Consider the following 21,175-nt stretch of genomic DNA (forward strand, 5'->3'; position numbering starts at 1 on the left):
TAGTGAGAAACAGTCAATATAAATCAATAAATGTGATATAAGTAATCTTTTGTTGTTTCTCCGAGAGACCCAAACATCAGAACCATCTTAAATGGCATACAATATATCTTAAATAATAATATTGGCATTTCTATTAAAGCTGAAATGAATTTTTCGCCTAATTAATAGAGGTAGGTACGTATTCTTCGAAGTTGCATGTTCATGAAGGGCATCCATTGAACATACATTATAGACACCTTCAAGCGAGCCTATTGCTAAAACATCTTTCGCTTCTAGCATTACTTACCTACCTAAATTTTTACAGGCCTTATGACTAGAATTTAATAGCTTACATATCACATTCATTAGCACATTCAATAAGAATGAAACCCAATAAATGAAATTATAAACACAAACCTACCTGCGTTGAGACTTGAGAGGCAACACCAAAGAGTTCCAAATTATTGATCCTGCCCAAATACCTAAAATTACGTTTTGGGGTGTCCTACGTCGGGGTTGTTAACATACATGCAAATCTAGACCATTTCCCCAAAACAATAAGTCTTAGTTTTGATTATCAAGGATTTAAAGGGAAATTTGGAGAGGGTGTAGAATTTTAATGAGCGTTTGACGAAATTACGACCGTCAAATTGTTTAAAAATCCCCCTGTGCACACAAGTATTTGTTATTTTAAGTATGCATGCTCTTTAGTACTAATGGCTGTAGTTTATAACCCATAAAGTTCAGTGATTGGTTCATTTAGAATAGTCAAAAATTCAGAGCCTCCAGTGTAATCTCGATTTCCAGATCGTTAATATTTTTTTACGTAAGTATTTACTTAACTCACATTATTTATAAAATTAATCATGAAATATTTTGGGATATAAATTACACACTAGTAATTTAATATTAATTAAATACAAATATCACTGACTCATTAATGGAAGCGATGTTCAGAAAAATTGTGAAAGGTTCTTAGCCTACTATTATTTTGTCAATCAGAAGAATTTCCACTTTACTTACAGACTCCGCGATTTTTGGTTCCATTTGTGATAAAGATCTGTTTATCCCTGTCCTTTAAGCGTGCCCTTAATCACAACGTGTCACATGCAAAGAAGCACGTGTGCTCTCTTAAGACAAACATCAATCGTGTATCGTAATAAAGTCGTGGAACTTATTTTTGATTTCACCAAGAACACTTTCGTTTAAGCAACTTCAACGTCAATGGTGGACCCACTTCATTAATAATTTAGTCCAAAATTGGATCATTATCATAAATAGTATGATTATGAATAATTTATACAGTTATGAATATGAAAATATTTTCACTATGGCAAATTTATGACTTCGTAGTCAAGTTTTAGTACGTAGAAGATATCATACTAAGAATTATATTTATTAGTTACAAAGAAATATAATGGTTTCAGGTGTTTATTCCTCACAGGGTAGACAGAGCCGAGATCCACGCATCTGAAACTTTTAGCTGAATAGCGGTCTTATTTGTATATAAGTTTTGAAAATACTATTGTTATGATTTTTGTTGTCGCAATTAATGTCTGTAAAAAATGCAAGTCGTTAACATTCACAGTTAAAATGTCAAACCCGTTAAAGTTCGAATTTACTTCGTCATGGCATCATGGCTGTCGTCCAAATGCCACAGACCTCTGTGGCATTTAATTTCTGTGGCGTGTAAATTTTCACCTGAAAATTTTACCCTGGGCGAGAGCCGCAGGAATTTATCACATACTGTTGTTTTATGACATAATATGGCATTGACACTGACCATTGACCATCTATTTAATTTATTCTTATCGCTTTATTATATTTCGATCTTTAAACATTTTTATAATACGAGATAGCAAATGTTTTCGTAGTCCTCAAATATATTTCCGACTTCGCCTTTTTCCGACCCTCTCCTTTGTAAACAAACACACCCTCATGTTAATTAACCCTTAGGGCTGCAGTAGGAGTCAGCTGGCTTTTATTATCGAATAGTAGTTAAAAGTACTTTGTCTAATTCATCATTCATTTGTTTATTTCACGACCTTCGTGGCGTCTCAGTGCGTCGTGAACCAATTTGCCGTGGTCCAATTGATAGAACCACTAAACCACCAAAGTCCATGGAACGATCAGCAGAACTCGGCGATCGGACCACAGGCAAATGCTACCACCAAAAGCAGTATATCAGTAGATAGATATATTATTATTAGCCAATTTTGTCTTCGAATTAAGTTTCTTAGCTTGATCCCTCAAGATGCAAGTCAACTGAAAGAGAAGGCGGGCGTTGTGTCGTATCGAGACCTTAAAAGCAAAGCCCAGGATGAGAGGCGTGGCGTATACTCCACCGACAAGAGCATAGCTCTTAAATAAGAAGAAGAAGACGAAGTTTGACCCCTCAGTTGTCGCGCGGTCCGTTCGAACTGCGATTCTTGCGATATTGTTGGTTTTTACTATCTCTAGGCTCTCCGAGGGTGTTAGACTATGATAATGGCTCCGGTTTTGCACGTCTTATCTTTTATTGGTATTTCTGGATTAAAATTTGCATAACATTTATTATGTGCTTTTGTATGTTGTTTATTACTGTTTTATGAGAAAAATATTATAGTCCTTTGATGATTCAATTCCTTCAATTCTAGTAATGGGTGTAACAAGTTCAATACTCTAAGCTAAATATAAAATTCATCTTTACCCCTAACTTATCTAAATTGCATTTTATTGCATTCTCATTACGATCCATTTTCATTTATCTCCATTTATGACCAGTCATGGAGAAAGATGGTGACTTGGCTTAATTCTTAAAACGTGAGTATGCGTTTATTTGAGGTTACACTTAGTCGTTATTTTATATCAGAAGTTGTGGAAGATTTCTAAAATGACTAAACGAATTGACCATATTATTATATTCTAAAACATAAACATTATACCTGCCTATAGGTAAAAGAGGAATTTAACTGGAGTTATATCAACATTTATACATGTTACGATGCTTTATGACACTCATGTTGTAACTGTACTCCTTTGTGAATGGTGCAATAAAGAGTTTATCTATCTATCTATCTATCTCATAATAGGATAGATGACATTTTTTTTGCCTATACGAAGGCCCTTAGAACAAATTACTGTGATATGAAGCCTTTAAAGATATGACAAATATAAAATCACACATTTTCGGACTCGCCCAATAGCTCCATATTAAATGACACGTAGAAATGACGTCACAACTTGGTAATATGTTAGCAAAAAAAGCTATGTTTGTTCGTCAGCTGCCTCTGCCTTGTTAATTCTTGACTGACACTGAAATAATAGTTTTGTCTTAAGAATAAATTTCCAATTGTTCCTTCCCCATCACAAAGATCCTCTCTGTTCCCAAAATAAAGATGTGGTCTGCAATTTCTTATCAAATAATCGGCAGTAGTAATTAATTGCAGTATTTCAAATTGCAGTAACTCTCTCGCGGCTGGCTGTTTTTCCATTCTGCAGCTGCATTTACGATGCAATTGACGTTGATTTGTTGATTTATCCAAATAGCTTATTGGCTTATTAGCCTTCTCAATCTTGTTTTTTTGCTGCTAACTTCGTTCCTGTAATTTGATTGTAGTAGTAGTAGTACTTTTGGGCATTATCGGATTTAAACAACTATTTCAGATGGTTGTACTACACAGAACACGTTTGTGTTACCTTACTGTATAGAATATTTTCAATTTTTTATGTATTTTTCAATACTATAACGTTACTTTTTTCCAATGCGTTTGAATGTGATACTATTTATAGTCTGAGTATTTTCTCGGTTCCTTCCTCAGTCGTCGGAGGCCACTGTCCTGCTTTATCCTCTCTACTCCGCACGGCATCCTTTAAGTCAGACCATAATTTTTGCTTATAACAAACAGATGGTTGAAGAAATATTATAAGTTATCATAATAACTAACATCATATGTTCCCCCCAGCGTATCGGACGATAACAGCGGTCGCTGGGCGCTCCGCAACGTGGAGCGAGGCTACTTCCTGGGCTCGAGCCAGGACAAGCTGACCTGCACGGCCAAGGTGCCCGGCGACGCCGAGCTGTGGCATGTCCACCTCGCTGCTAGGCCGCAAGTGAGTACCACACAGTTGAAGAAGCACTTGTGCATCTGAACTGAGTTGTTTCCTATTTGTATTGCTGACGAATATGACGTGAAAAAGTGCCTGTGATTCTGCTGCAGCACGCACATCAATACTTGTTATCTATATATATAAGGATGTTTTAAATAGAGTGTACACGTTCACTCTTTTTGTTTTTTGTATGTCATGTGTGTGTCTGTAACGTTTTAAATAAATAAACATATTTCTATTGTATCACTATTACGCCTTTCTTGAAAGAAAAATATCTACTTTTTAAAGAAAATAACTCCAACACATTTCTTTCAAGGTTTAATTTTAGCAATGTAATTTTTTAAAACGCTCGCATTGCATACGTTTTAATTTTATTATCATCTACTTTTCCTGATCCACCATAATAATGTAATAAGTTGGTTGTGAAAAATGTGACGTAACTATTTGTTGTGAAGGCTTATTTGCAGTCATGTTGATAATCTAATAACCATAATACCGACCGTCGTCGTCCAAGTAAACAACCTGACATACACACAACTACCTGCACATTTCCGGTAAACATACAGGGCTACGGCTACTTTTCCCACGGCAACTATCGTACAACTGAAGCGCACGTATGTCTGTTTGCATCAATAAACAGTGTTATCTTGTTACATAGGAATACTTACATGGAAGTCGTGAAGACCTTTTTTATTATAAGAGTTTTTAATGACTTATGTTTGCTGTTTGGCATATATTATTGTGAAAGCGTAATAATAAGTGAAGCGCTGTTCCGCAGAACTGCCTACTGCTGACCTGAAACACCGATCGTTCCCGGGGGCGGGAACAGAATAGTTCCTGAATCCCGTGCCCGGAAACGAAACATTCCTCATTTTGAGGGAACGAAAAAGAAATTTGAAAACCAGTAGGCGCAGGACCAAAATGAAATAAGAAGATAGTGAACCCTAAAAGCAATTCTAATATAGTTATTTGTACAATATAGAACTCCTTTAAAAATCCCATGGTATCTTACCGTTATAGTTTAGCAGTAAAATGTTCGTTCAGACATACATAATAATATATAAATATTATTTTGACTTTCTTTTCTGTTAATAGGGCACATGTCGCAACTCTTGATGTGCTTATCTGCAGATATGTCAATTCGTAAATATGATAAAGTGCGCTTGAGACGAGTTGTGACTTGTATGACGTTGGATCTAATAAGTTCTTTGGAAGTGCATTTATTTGTGCGCTTGTCACATAACGGAATCCTGGGCGCCGGGAATACGCTCAGATGAGAGAGAGAGAGAGTCCCAGTGTCTTCCATCGAGATAATGGTGTCTTGTGTTGTGCAACAGGGAACTCGCCTCGCGTGCTCCCGGTTGCATTTTGGTCTGTAATGCCGTGGAGTTCTGGGTGTCTGAAGACGTTTCTATAGAATAATACTATAAAGTATTATAGTATGTAATATGCAAGTATTATATTCGAACTGGTATATTGTGTAGTGTACATCAATTAATAATACCTCTTGCACCCAGGTGAACCTCCGCTCCATCGGCCGCAAGCGCTTCGCCCACCTGTCGGAATCCCTGGACGAGATCCATGTGGACGCGAACGTGCCCTGGGGCGAGGACACGCTCTTTACGCTGGAGTTCCGAGCTGATGAGGGCGGGAAGTACGCCCTGCACACTTGTAACAACAAGTACTTGAGCGCTGGAGGAAAGGTCAGTTTCAGGTCGCGTTAGGGCCAGCTCTGCTCCGATTTGTCAACGTAAGAGTGCGATTTCATTCTTCTATTCTGCTATGTTATCATAACAAATAAAATCAACCCAAAATTAAGAAAAAAAATAACGATTTATAAATTGATTGTCAGTCTTGGCCTCTGAAACATATCTAATTCCAAAATTAGGCAGTTTTGAAAATTAATAAATTAAATCTAAATTCGTCGCAGCTCCTGGACACGTGCACGCCGGTCTGCCTGTTCAGCGCGGAGTACCACGCCGGAGCCCTAGCCCTGCGCGACAGCGCCGGCGCCTACCTCGCGCCCATCGGCTCCAAGGCCGTCCTGAAGACCAGGTCCACGGCCGTCACCAGGGACGAGCTCTTCTCCTTGGAAGACAGCCTGCCCCAAGCTGCCTTTGTCGCCGCCTTGAATGACAAATACGTTTCTGTTAAACAAGGTAAGTGTTGTTATCAATGAGGTTTCGGGATTTTGCCTGCGTGGAACAGGTGAGCATTTTATTTCATTCATTTCGGTCAACAAACAGTTACACAAATACATAACCATAAATACTACAAGGTCGTTAAGTAACATTTAATAAAAAAGATTCGTGGTAAGTCCTCATAAACATAATATATGTTCAAGACGCGAAAGTTTACAAGACACCACAGTTAAACAAGCCATAGACAGTTTGGCAAGTATCAGTGCAAAAACTAAAGTGAATCCGTATATCCTATGTGGCCATTGAACGCTGCTAATTAAGCAACAATTGAACGCATATATCTAATAACACCAGAAGAATGAAGTGAAAGATTATTATGCTAAAGAAAATACAGAAACACAGAGTGACACAAACATGCAGAAACTCTTCAAACCTAACACCACTCTGATAGATGGCTAAAAAAGGAAGGAAATAATTTTCCGCGAAAGCTTCTTGGTATTGATTGCCAATCATTATGACAAGGCAATCGGAATCAGTCTTCCTAGTTCACTGAACCGGGCGGAAGCGGCACAGCCACAAAATTTCTTCCTATAATCATTCGCCGGTTAGACAACGCCCGCTAGCTATCGAAAATTTCCAATTCTTTATTCAATTTGGATGTTATACTACACGTCATCACGTCGTATGGACGGAAACAATTTATTTAAAACCATGGAATTAGTAGGTACTCCGACAAGTACTTACTAAATTCATGTTTAAAACGAAGTTTACTGCCGACTTCCAAAAGCGCAGGTGAAGAAGCGTCGCAACAAACTTCACCGCAGCCTTTTCCCATCCTACTCGTGCCACATGAGTTTATATGTATATACCAAGTTATCAATCAAGAGTAAACACCCCTATAATAATATAAAGGAAAAAAGGAACGAAGAAAAGGGGTGACATTGACATACAATTATTTCAATGAAAAAAAAACAGCAACTGTCATAGCTTGACGATATCGTCACATTCCGTCAGCACAACGGAGACAATAAGAAGTGCAATCAGCGTAGCAGTTATTTACATACATTGTTCCGTTCTCGGAATCGAACCCGGGCCCGCCGGTCGCCGACCCGCCTCGCTGATCAACGAGCCCGTTTGCTGAGCGAGCACTCTCGCCTATTTTGCAAAGCGGAGTAGGTATACCTCACGTTTACTAGACAAAAATTTGACACGAAAAATGCCTGCGGAGGTCTATTTATCCAATAGCAAGCATTTAGGAACATTATGAGGTAAAGACATTCTTCTAAGTTTGATGCAAAAAATCCCAGTATAATATCCAATCCGATTGTAGAAGTACCTTATACAGGTCAGGTCGGGGCACGGCAGGGCTTCGGCCCCGCCACCCCGCCACCCCCCTCCTCAACTCGCAAACTAGCACCTGCCTAGCCGACCAATACTGTCCTATGCTATGCTAACCGATGCTGAGTTTCAAACATCCAATAGACATTCGTTTCCAATGCATACAGTGTATCTTGACACGCGGTTGACTGCATAGAATTAGTAGGTACTACGAAGTGCTTACTAAATCCATGGTTGACTGTGCTTTTGAACTTATTATGTTTCCAACGGTTTTGGCGCCAAAAATTACAATATAACAATAATGTAACTGTCGACTCATCCCGACCTATCTATTGGGTGAAAACCGTAGTTACAAAAATCCGTCAGTTTATGAGTTTATCGCGTTTATTACACACAGATGCGATGGAAGTATTTATTTTTATAATATGTAAGGATAAGGATTTAAGATAACTTAAACTAAAGTAGAAATAAATGATCGATTCAAAAGTAAATAAACATAACCTTTTTAATAGATTCCTGTCGTTGTCAGGTAAAGGTGAGCCAGGAACTACATAATAGTTGGTATAGTGTACTTCTCACCTCACCCCTCGCGCAGAACGGGATGTACTCGTAGATGCGGAGTCACGTCCGAGCAGGCAGCAGGGAACAACGGCTGGGTTTATACTGTTAGCGATTTTACTATGTTGCATACAGTTCTCTGAGCAACGTTAACTATATTCTGTCTTTATTGAGCGGTTTCCCCGTTGTCAGCCCAGAGCAGAGACAAATGTGTTCTTCCTCTTAGCGTGTCGACTCGGCTAAACTTGTGTGGACCAAACGACGCCAGAGATACAGCATTATCTGTGGCATCGTACCGGTCCTTCAATGTACTGGTCGTCTGTAAATGAGCCATGGAGATTGAGTATACTATTTCAATTTAAAACAATAACTAGATAAACCAGTAAAATTATGTATTGCCTCAGATACTTGTGAAGAAGTCGATTTTTAAGTATAAAGAAAAACTAATTTTGTGTGTTTAATTAGGAACAGCGATTTTGTTTAATATCGAATTACTTCCGAATTAATTCTATAAGCAAGAATGCAGCTCTATGTTGTCCCGGGTCACGATCCAGCGTTCAAAGCTCCGAGCTCTGAGAAAGCACGATCTAGCTTTACAAACTTTCAGCCTGCAGGTAGACGTATACTTACTAGACAATCTTGCTAATATTATGAATGCGAAAGTTTGTGAGGATGTATGTGTTTATGTTTGATACGCTTTAACGCAAAATTTACTGGACGGATTGTTACCTACTACGTACGAGTAAACGTTAGGCTGTATTATACTTTTATCTTTTTCTCACAGTGTCACGACACGACGGCAATTTGTGAAGACCAATAATTATAAGACACCAACGTCACTGGTACATCATTATCTAACTAGCTTTTATCAAAATCCACGTCCAAGATTTTGATTATGACTTTAAACATTTTCTAAAATCGTAAGTAATCTGCTTACTTTGTGAAACGAAGCCGCTTTTGAACGCGTTGACTCGCGCAATTAAACTAGGAACCGCTAGGATTTATCATGTATTCTCATTAACACTGCGAGAAACAAACTGTGAGGCAATGCCGTTTTATATAATTTTCTTTTGGTTTTACTGTTTTACTTACACAAAATGAGACTGGTAGCGGTAGACATAACGCTGTAAATTCATTATGTGTACAATATATCGTTACGTTATATATATTAAAAATAGTACGTAATCTTTAAATTTAAATATTTAAAATAATTGCCTTAGGAAAAAGGAGTTCTCTAGAAAAACTACGGTCTAAGATGTAAGTACGAAAATTTTCAAGTTTGCAAAAGTTTCTGTAAGCAACTTCGCATCTCGTAGATATTTCGTCATCTCATAGATGACATTCTTACGCAATTCCTTCCACCGCTTCTCCCCAGCTATTCGTTAAAAAACGCCATATTGCTGTCCGCCATCTGCTTTCTAGTTTCTCTGCTCGGCTGCGCGCGCGCCGCCGGCATTTCATGTGTAGATTCTTGTGTGATGTTGCTGATTAGGCCTAATTAGGGGATCGGATGAATATGGACCTGAAAATTGTTATTATTAGTTGTCAATAGTAACGATATGTTGCCGTAGGAATATATAACTTGATATTATAGATTAAAAATTCTTCACATTATACTTTTGCATATGCTATACAATATGTAATACTTACTAACTGCGCCTCGTGGCTCCGCTGCTTTTAATTAAGTATAAAAACAATGCAAGTATGCATGACTTACGTATATTGGACATAAATATGATAAATTACTTATTGTAACATAATGTAAAATGTTGCGTGCCATTTTTATAGGCTTCCATGCACTCTCATGCATTACAGATAAAATTAATAAATAAATGGAAAGACGTGATAATCTCGATAGATTCGACCAGAAACATGTTATTTCGCGCTTCTTGTTTATACTATAATTGTATCACGGGATTTTATAACCTATCATTATGTAGATATTAGCGCTTTCGCGGCAAAAATTTCTACAGTTTTAAAATAAAGATACAATAGAATATTAGCATGGATGCCAATGTTTGTGCAGCTGCAAACGGCTGATATAAAATGCGTCATGCAACGCAAAATAATCAATTTGCATAGGCTGTAACAATTTTACCTACACTGGTATAATGATTATGTATGAAAATGATCAAGGCGCATTAACTACTTAAAAGGAAAAGTGAAAATCTGTGCACTTCATTCGAAGATCATCGTAATTTTTCTATCGATAACATGTTACGTAGATGTAATTATTAATTATTTAGTACCGTAATACATATTTTATCAAACGGGACATGAAAATAGGTCCAGATCGGACATGCATGAAAACCTTTAACCACAAGATTGTCACGGCTGAACAACTAATCAAACATTATCTGGGAATCTCAGAGGCGCCAGGCGCCAACCAGAAATGAACCATAGCCCTAGACTTGGACTCCAAGCATTATTGAACTCTAAGACTTTCAATTGAGAGTCTAAAGTAACTCGACACTGTCATAGATCCTAAATAAAGGAATATAGATGTGCTAGCTCGCGATATCAAGGTGAACTGAGCTTAATGATTCATAGCAGAATGTCTAATATAGCTTGATGATGGATGGAATGAAGATCCAACGATTGCAGTGGCCCAATGGAACGCTTATTTGCATTCGTTCGCGCTCATTACACTGCATGGTTAATTAGGCAATCGTATCTGTCATCTATCTGTAGATAACGCTTTTAGTTCGTGCAGGAAGGTTCTTTTTTGTCCTCAGAACTTTACTCTAGACCCGTTTTACTCGTGTAAAACGGGGCTAGAATCGTTAGTTGATTCAGCATTATTTTCTTTCTATATTTAATTTAGGTACATTCACTTTTTGGGCACTTTGCTGGTTGCTTCCTTAACCACAAACTAACAGTACTCAGGGTCTAATTTCCTAATTTTCTTCTTCATTTCGTCCAGTCTTGAGCATCTTGCTCCATGACGGCATTTTTTGACTTATTAATTCTAGTTCTTGTCTTTATTATACACTACCTTGCGGTAAAACAATAATAAATAGTAGGTACCTATACATAACCTTCCACAGTAATAGTTATCTAATCTTGAATCCGTTAAGTAGTTTTTGAGTTTATCGCATTCACATAGACAGACAGACAGAAACGATAGGAAGACTGCTTTGGGATGATTATTAAGGACCATTGTCAATCAACACGACTAAAACTGGCACAGGAACATTTTGCAAATTCTCCCCAAATTCTTTACGAAAATTTCCGAAAAAATAATGAGAATTTCAAGGTGGCACATTATTAGCTTTTTTATATTACCTACTTAGTACAGACAAACTTAATTACTATCTGCACTATACATCGTTAGCCGCTTCTCAATTTAAGAGCAAGTTGTAGTCATCACGAGCAATCTGCAGTAACGGCGGACTTCAGCCTTACTGTTACTCGATGCAAACACTTATCGAATGTTTACGGTTTATCGATACCACTGTAACTGTACTTTTTAGTTTCTAGAATTTTATTAGTGCTAAAGAAATGCTACTTTTAAACGCGTAAATGGGTGTGTTGATCTTTTATAAATGTTCTTAGTTATATTTGCGAACTTGCATCCAAAATTCTTTAATAAATTTAGGATGATATTCATTTATTGACATCAAAAATTTACTTAAAACTAGTCTACCGACGACTTCTAAAGCGCAGGTGAAGATGAAGCGGCGCCACAAACTTCACCGCAGCCTTTTCTGGAGAAAAGTTTTCTCCAAGGACGTCAGATAACAAATGTGGTTCATAATATATATGATCTGGAGAACTGTACTACATTCCTGCCTACATCAGTCCAGAGACCCCAATCTATTAAATAACATAACACACTTTTGTGTTATACAATGAATAACATCTGTGTGATTATATGGAGAATACATTTTTACTTTGGTCGAATTCGATGAAATTTGTTACAATTGACTGTCAAACTAAATCATCATTTGCCTTAGGTACTTTTTATCAATCGTCTGGGGTTGACGCAGAATATCCCTCTACAATATTCTATTAGCTGTCATGCTAATGTCCACCTTACCGCGTTCATAACCCTAACACTAAGGAATTTATAGATAAACCTTACTTATAAATAATATATTACCTATATACCTTACCTATAAATTGCTTGCCTTATACTATCCATACCTACATCTTTTTTAGGTCTTCCTCTGCCCTTATATATCCATAAACCTTTAAAACTACCCAAATTCGTCACTATTAGTTACTAGTGTATAGATATCTATGCATGGTAACTTGACGTGCGGTTGACTGTACCAGCATAGATCTTATATACGTTAATTTCCATATAACAAGCAACATCTTTGCGAATGTGATAAGCAAAAAATATGATGGATATTTTAATTACTTCTTTTACAATTTAAATTACCAGAGCGATGTAAATATTAATCATGTCAAAATATTTCTAAGTCTGGAGACGAATAAATTAGAATAAAATATAAAATGCTGTATTCACGGAACGGTGGCGGCCAATTAGTGAGTATGTTGACCGCTCGACATTCACACTCGCATAGACAAGAGTTGTGATGATACTGCTCTATATTTATATTTCGAGGCGTGGAAAATTCTGCCTAAATAAACACATCAGTGACGGATACATACAACCGCTTAAGTTAGCAGCCGTCAAAGAGTTAGGTTTGCACTGGACTTTATGAGAAGAAACAGATATAATCGGGACAATATATGTATAATAGTCTATGATTATCATGCATAGATACAACAGAAATAGCCGCGAAATTGTAATGATTTTGGACAGCGCGATGTGCTTGACTGTACTACAGAAAACTGGACGTACGATTTTTGTAAATTGAATAAGAGCACGTTAGCCATGGTCCGATATGAATAGCCATTGTTACCGTGGTGACGTAACGATTGTGAACTGTACGTTTTTAAAACTCAGACGTATGTATTTAGAGGTGACCTAACTGTGGCAAAGGCCGGGCGAAGTTATATCCGAGGATCTACAATAATGGACAGAAGATATAATGAAAATGAGAGGCTAAGCAGTCAGAATATAAAGGGGAGTATAACATTTTATTTAGAACTAGCTGTTGACCTCGAATTATTCACTATTAATCAATCAAAACAATATCTATTCGAAATTTCTTTAAATATGTAAGCCGTGAAGACGTGATGTTCACATTTATGATATTATTTTGTCCTAATATAAAAAAAAAATAAAAAAAAAGGATGGGAGTTTGGCATGGAGTGACAACAATCGAATTACCTATCGCTTTATAGGTGAGTAATGGTAGTGACCATTATTTGGGTCTATGATTAGACAGTACAAAACTTGCACAGCTCGTAAACTTGAAAAAAATGTCGGAAGGAGAACTCAACTAAATTAAAACATAAATAAATCATTCTTTACTTTACTAGACTTTAGTATTACTATGCTATTATACAAATCCCTGTAAACAGTCTGGTCTTTACAGGCGTGGACGTGACCGCCAACCAGGACGAGATATCCGCGCACGAGAGCTTCCAGCTGGAGTTCGACTGGGCCACCCGCCGCTGGTACATCCGCACCATGCAGGACCGCTACTGGACCCTGGAGACCGGCGGCGGCATCCAAGCCAGCGGGGACAATAAGTCAGTACCTATTTTCAAATTTGTTTATAGTACTGAGCAAGCAACCCGTTATGCAAGTCACCAGATGGGAAGTGGTCCCCGTAGCCTATAGACGCCTGCAATATCAGGGCTGTCACGCGCGCGTTGCCGGTCCTGAATAGGTTTAAAGAACTTTATTCTCATAAAGAAATTACATTCCACTTAAAATGAGATGAGTAGGGTACATTAAAAAATATTTACAAATCACAAATTAATTATATGGTACTGGTCGCGATGTGTAGTCTAAGTTTTTTCTTAAATACATTTATGCTCATACTTGTTCTAAGTTCATTAGGCAACTTGTTGTACAGCTGTGCTCCCTCAAATAGTATCGTCTTTTTTCCGTAGTTAGTTCTGGGGATTATTAAATTAAGTTTGTTTTTTACTCTAAGATTGTGTGTGTATTTTTTGGGCTTTAGTTGTAAGTTAGATTTTGTTGTGTTTGTAGTTATTTTCCTAATCAAAATGCAAGTCTTATATATATAGAGTTGTTTAAGATTGAATAATTTAGTTTTTTCATAAAGTTGTTTTGTAGGAGTGCGCAAAGGATAGTGGAACAAGGCTTTGATGATTTTATTTTGAGAAGTCTGTAATCTTATCAAGTTAGTTTGAGCAGCGGAACCCCATATCTCAATTAAATATTCAATGTGAGACTTAACTAGGCTGTTATATATAATCGGCTTCACTTTTTTTGGTATGCAGTGTGCCATTTTTCTAATTGCTCCTAAAAGGGAACGTAGATTAGTGGCAACATGCTCAATATGTGGGGTCCATGTAAGTTTGTCGTCGATTAGTAGTCCTAAATATTTTTCCTGATGTGATCTTTTGATAATTTCACCATTTATAGTAAGAGGGTCAAAGTCAGGAATTTCTTTATTTTTTGCGGTCAGAATCATAAAGGACGTTTTTGTTGTGTTAATTGTTAACAGGTTATGAAGTAACCATCCATTTAGATTATTTAAATCTTTTTGGGCATCAGTAATAATGTCCTCTATGCAACTATCAAAATAGAACAAACATGTGTCGTCGGCGTACAAAGTGAGGTGTCCTGTTAGTCCTATCTGGTTTATATTATTCACATAAATTAGAAATAATAGCGGCCCGATTATAGAACCTTGAGGTATACCATGTGAGATCATTTGAGGGGAACTTGTATGATCACCCATCTTAACAACTTGACGCCTATTTTCTAAGTACGATTTGAAAATGTTTAGTGCTGTACCATTTATGCCGATATCATTGAGTTTTGCAATAAGTTTTTGGTGACTTACCGTGTCAAAGGCTTTTTTTAAATCTATGAATACACCTAAAGCAATGTTTTTTTTGTCAATATTAATTTTTATTTTAGTAATTAAATCTATGGCAGCAGTAAGGGTACTTGATTTAGGGCGGAATCCATATTGATGTTCGGTCAGAAATTGTTTTTCGGTTAAATAGTCACTTAGGCGATCATACAAAATTCTTTCAAATATCTTGGAAACCACGGGTAGGACCGATATTGGTCTATAATTACTAGGGTCAGTTTTGAGTCCAGATTTGTGTACGGGGCTAACTTTGGCAACTTTGAGTGAGTCGGGAAAAGTACCAAGTCTTAAACACCTGTTGATTATCTGAACTAGTCTATCAATGATGAGGTTTTTTATGCATTTGATTGCCTTCGTAGAAATTCCATCTATTCCAGTACTAGTGTTGGAGTCTAAGTCATCTATAATCTTACTCACTTCATCTTTATCACAAGGTTTAAGTTTGTCTAGTGTTATGTCATGAGAGTAGCTATTTCCATATGTGAAACATTTGCTATTGTCTGTGTGATATTTTTGGGGTATTTTGTTTGCCAAATCCGCGCCAATGGAAGAAAAGAAAGAGTTAAAAAGGTTACAGATTAGAGTGCCGTCTGTGATGGGTTTAGAATCTGATATCAATTTTGGGGGAGCAAAGCTGTGTCTATGTTTATTTAGTGATAGGGTATTAATTACATCCCACATCCTTTTAGGTTGGTTTTCTGAGTCGTTGAACAACTTATGGTAGTACTCTTCTTTACTCTTCTTAATCATTTTTTGAACGTCTTCACGTTTTTTTTCATAAGCTTTTTTCAAGTTTTCTTCATTCGGGTTCTTTTTAGTTTCCTGCCATAGAAAATTCCTTGCATTGATTGTGTCAATAATTTGTTTATTAATCCAATCGTTTTGAGGTGGGTTTTGTATTTTAATCTTTTCAAGTTTACTACATGTTATATGTTCTATAATATCTTTTTCTAAGCAGCAGTAGTCCTCGTCAGCGTCTGTGTTGTTTACAGTAGAAAAGCTTTTGTACAATTTTTCATAATCAAGCGCAGTGTATTTAATTTTTTGGTTAATCCTAGGTGATAGCTTTCCAATTTCGAGGTACATGTGTCTATGATCTGACAGAGCTGATTCAATAATAGAGAGACTGAAAGAATGATTGTTAATGTTTGTACTGACATGGTCAATAATAGTACTTTGTTCGCTCGTTACTCGTGTGCAATAATCTGCATCAATTTTATTTAAAAACTCATATCCAGATTCCTTTATTTGATTTTTGTATTGTAGAATATATTTCTTTCTACCGAGTAGGTTGATGTTGTAATCACCAAAGACGATAGCCCTTTTACGATGTTCCAATTGAGATGAATAAGTGTCGAGAAATGTATCCATGTCGGCATCCCCGTCAGGTTTATATATAACACCAACATTAAGTGCTAGCTTTTCAATACTTATCCACAAAAAGTGGTTGCCATTTTCTATAAGATCTTCAGTCAAATCAAAGCTAATAGATTTGTGTACATATATTGAGACGCCACCACCTCTGCAGTTTTTCCTATAATTATATATATGTGTGTATTCAGGTAGTTCATACAATTTGGCGTCCTCTTCTGAAACTAACCATGTTTCTGTAATTATTATCAAGTGTGTTGTTTTAGGTATTGCCTTTAATATACATTTTAACTCATCGAATTTACCTGGTTTTCTAATACTACGTAGATTACAATAAAAGAAACGTAGTGAAGATTGTTTAAACGGGATATTCTCATATTTGTCAACCAATTGATGAGTAATTGTATCAGTACTTTTTTGATTCAGTAGAGCAGTAGTTGTTAGTTTTTTTGATTCACTTTGTCTTTTACAATTCTTGGTGTGCCTTTTATATATTTAATTATCAGGTTGCTTTCTTTTTCAAGACGCTTGTTCAATTCCTCTTTAACTGATTGAAGATACTCTTTTTGTACTGGAGTTTGATCCGAATAGATTTTGATATTCTTTGGAAATTTTGTCTTATTACGTAATAGGGTTTTAGGAGCATCGTTGTTTTCAAAAAATAGTTTGAGTGGCCTATCCTTGCCCGGGACATATTTCCCTAATCTCATTGCTTTTATTGGATTAGGATATTTTTCGAAAAGCGGCGTAGTTATTTTTAGAAATTCTTGTATATCATAGGATTGCCTAGTTTTATAGTTTTTATCATTTATTTCCGGTATCCCAATAATCACAATATTTTTCTCGCGTTCATATCGCTCTTTAAATTCTAGTATTAGATTTTCCTGAAATATAGAAGGCGTTGTAGCCAACTTGTTTTCAGCAGAATAAGAGTTTTTAATTAAGGCCACTTCTGCTTCGATGCATTCCATTTTTTCCTGGGATATCTTATTTTCCGACTTTAGATTTTCTATGTCTTTACTAATCTCCTTCAACTGTTTAGAAAAATTTTCGGTGGCGTTTTTTATATTTTTCATTTCGTCCCTTATTTCGCTTACTTCTTCTCTTATAATAGAAAGATTTTCATTTTGAGTTTTAGCAAAATCTTTCAGAAAATTCATAATTTCAGCTTGATAACTTTCGAATTCTCTTCTATGTTCAGTTTCATCAAAGCGCTCCTTTCGCTTTCTGGGGTTTATGTTTATAAATAAGTCGTCATCACGAATGCTCAAGTTGGGTACTGACCCGCCACCGCTGTTGCTCGACAATGTTGTAGAAGGTGGTGTTCTCTGCATCCTCGTTGTTTTATATCGTAGCGAGATATGAGTATTGCCGCGGAGCGGGTAGGTGCGACGTGCTACGTACGTAGTGTGGTGCTGTGGCTACGATGATCTGCGGGTGGAGGGCGGGTAGCGGGGTAGCGGTGAAGCTTGTGCACGACACAATGTTGAGGCAGGTCAGGAATAATCAACAATGTGTGAAGTTTTTGAGTCACTGCAACTAAATTCGCGGCGCAATCGTAAAACTAATATTATATCCACATAACACAGCTCACTAGCTTCACTTGCTTTATAAACACGGATGGATTTTATCACTTTTAACTAGGTTTCGAAGAAAATATTCAGGGAGCACAAATAAACGTAGTCTTTTTGTTGGCACTTCGAGCGCGACTCAATAAATAAATATTTTATGCCCTTTTTGCTGATGTTTCGGACTAATTGACGGACGGACGGAAGGGAAGGGATTACTCGTATCTCTCTCATCGCCGCATGTACCCGGCCCGGGGGTCTGCGTAAAAAATAACGTAAATTTGAAGATTCGACTTTGTTTTTTAACCTATGTGCGTGGCACCGTAGCTCATAAACGGGTGAACCGTTTTGTATGCGGTTTTTTTATTCGATAGCAATTTTTATGCGGTGGTTCTTAGATATGTTTGATCAAAACCGGTTCAGCCGTTTAAAAGTTGTAGCGAAATGAATATTGAAAGTTGTTTTTTTTTAATTTGTCTAACAAAGAAACTTGTCTGACATCAACTCTTCTCTGCCATTGCTACGCATCAGCTGTCCCTTAATCTCGTATACATACTAAGCAGCTACGGTGTACGACATCCAAAGAAGGAGATGGACTGGTCTAGGGCAGAACACCTCACCTCACATAAAAATGATAATAACCACCGTTCCAGGTCCTCCAACGCGCTGTTCGAGTTGGAGTGGCAGGGCGACGGCGCCGTGGCCTTCCGCGCCAACAACGGCAAGTACCTGGTCACCAAGCGGTCAGGGCATCTGTACGCCAACGTGGACACCATCGATGACAACTGCAAATACTATTTCTACCTTATCAACAGGTAAATTACAAGGGTTTATGTTACCTAGGTGCTTCTTATTTTACCTATTTATTTTTATTTTATTCACGGGAACCAGCATCACTTTACAAAACGTCGATATTTCATTTGTTGAGTGAGACTGACGTTTCAGCAGAATTGCAGCCAGACTACGTTGAAATGTCACCAAAAGTATATGGTTCATAGAACGTATTGCCTTATGTTTTATGGCTAATCCAGCAGTGCGGTATTTTTTTGTTTGTATTTACTATATTCTACGAAGAATAAGCATTATTTAAATTAAAATTAATACATGATTTATTTTTAAATCCAATACCATAGAAAGCTGAAAAAATTTAAAATAAGTCAGTGTTTTGTGTTTTAAACTAAGATTTTCCTCTTACTATAAAAATATAGCGAAATATATGGAATGAAATGAATCATAAAACATAATTGTACAATTTCAGGCCTATCCTCGTGCTGAAGTGCGAGCAAGGGTTCGTGGGCCCCAAGGGCGTGCGGCTGGAATGCAACAAGGCCAACTACGAGACGATCCAGGTGGTACGCGGACCCAAGGGAGCTGTTTACTTCAAAGGTGAGGGAAATAAAGACTAGTAGACCTAGGATAGAACCTTGAGGTACGCCACGTGTAGAAATTAGCTTTGGACTTGAGAGGTTTTTCTAAGAAGTCAAGATTTTATCATTGACACCGAGGGAAATTTTGAAAAATGAGATTCTATACCTCAAACATCAAATTTTTGCTGATAGTACTTTTTGTAGTACATATTTGTTATTTCGTCCAGGACAAAACGGCAAGTACTGGCACGCGGACAGCGAGAACGTGACCTGCGACTCTGACTCGCCGCAGGGCTTCCACCTGGAGCTGCGGGAGCCCACGCGCCTCGCCATCCGCGCGGCCGCCTCGCGCGAGTACCTCGCCGCCGCCAAGAACGGCAACTTCCGCCTCGTCGGCACCGACCTCAGCACCGCCACGCACTGGGAATATTAGATACCCCCAATATGTCAGTAGTCTGCGTTTGGACACGCGAAGAGTGTGGGGTTTATTTTTGCATTAGTCACGTTTCTTTCGCGCTGATCGTAAAGGACTGAAAATATTTTTTTCTTTACATTTAAGATCTTTGCCTAACCCATGTGAGTGTAATTTTATTATTGTTTCTTTGTCTAGAATGCTGGCGGTCGAATATACTGTAATATATCCGACGTTACTTATTTAAAATATACTTACTGCTTGTTGTATATTGACTGAGTACGTATTTGTACTGAAAGGCAACAAATGGATGTCTCTTTGTGTGTTCAAACGCTACAAACGAATCTCCTAAGTCTGTTCACAATACTCTTCCAATAGTACCCGGTTTAATACTTGTATTGGCGAGCGACTTATATCGATTTCTAAGAGGGCCTACGCCGCACGTGATACCATTTTGAATTAATTTACCAGCCGCCATTACGTGATTCACAAGATGGCGGCGTCCGAACGAACCAATCAGCTGATTCTGCGGGGAATCCGCTGCCAATGGATAAAAATAATAGAAAAAGAAGAATGTTAGTCAATGTTTGTTCATTGTCGATTCACATTCTGCAGAAAAAAAAGCTCCACAATATGACGTCACGCGCGACGCGCTCTGTTTTGCATTTAGTACGGTTAAGGTGTATGTATATCGCGTACGCGCGAATGTGATCATATGAAAATATCGCTTCTCTTTAATATTATTATCGTAATCATAGATTTATTTTTCTTATTGGTAGATCTGCCGATTATTGCTTGTTTTCAATTATATTTTTTAACATTTTGTGACAGTCAATCGTAATGCTTGAAATTATTTATTATTTAGATTTACGATATCGATATAAATTAATTTATCGAGGACATTATTGGAATTTTTGAGAATATTTATTGGATATTGTAGTGTCTAGTCGATGGGTTTTATACATTTTTACCAGCACATCGCTGAGTAGGTTAGCGATCATCAACATCACGAGACTGAAGCCTACAGCGGTTAACAGTTAGATCAGGTAATTTAAGTTAACAGGGATGCCGCAATACCAGACAACTGCCTCGTTGCTCAATGTTGTAAGGAGTCTGGCCTATAACTAGTTAAGTAAGCTAGTTTAGTTGTAAGTAACGTTTAAGGTAAGCCGAGTTCGCTTCCGATGGTGTCCGTGCTATTAATATTGGACATTATGTAACCTATTTACATGACCTGGTGCATACGTATCTTGTATATAAGTCACTTCAGTCCGGATCCCTGACGGAAGCGTCCGAGTTTTTACGAAGAACAAAATGTTTATTAAGTATTTGTACTGCAATGCTCCCGGAAATTAATATTTGTACGATAATGTCTTTGTAAACTATTAATGAATAAATTATAATCATATTGTACGTCGAC

The 21,175-nt window shown here is 37.3% G+C and overlaps 1 protein-coding gene across 1 annotated transcript in view; it reads left to right on the forward strand.

The window, feature by feature from the left end:
- The window catches only part of sn (singed), a 48,655-nt gene extending 27,487 nt beyond the window's left edge, over positions 1 to 21,168 (forward strand). The window contains exons 4-10 of the mRNA XM_053751833.2: positions 3,924 to 4,071; positions 5,586 to 5,771; positions 5,999 to 6,227; positions 13,559 to 13,715; positions 18,630 to 18,791; positions 19,235 to 19,362; positions 19,571 to 21,168. Of these exons, the coding sequence (XP_053607808.1) occupies positions 3,924 to 4,071; positions 5,586 to 5,771; positions 5,999 to 6,227; positions 13,559 to 13,715; positions 18,630 to 18,791; positions 19,235 to 19,362; positions 19,571 to 19,776 (1,216 nt within the window). The 3' untranslated portion in view covers positions 19,777 to 21,168. The remainder of the gene's footprint in view (positions 1 to 3,923; positions 4,072 to 5,585; positions 5,772 to 5,998; positions 6,228 to 13,558; positions 13,716 to 18,629; positions 18,792 to 19,234; positions 19,363 to 19,570) is intronic.
- The last annotated feature ends 7 nt before the right edge of the window (positions 21,169 to 21,175 follow it).

Source organism: Plodia interpunctella, chromosome 11 (assembly GCF_027563975.2).
Source record: "Plodia interpunctella isolate USDA-ARS_2022_Savannah chromosome 11, ilPloInte3.2, whole genome shotgun sequence".
Classification (NCBI taxonomy): Eukaryota; Metazoa; Arthropoda; class Insecta; order Lepidoptera; family Pyralidae; genus Plodia; species Plodia interpunctella.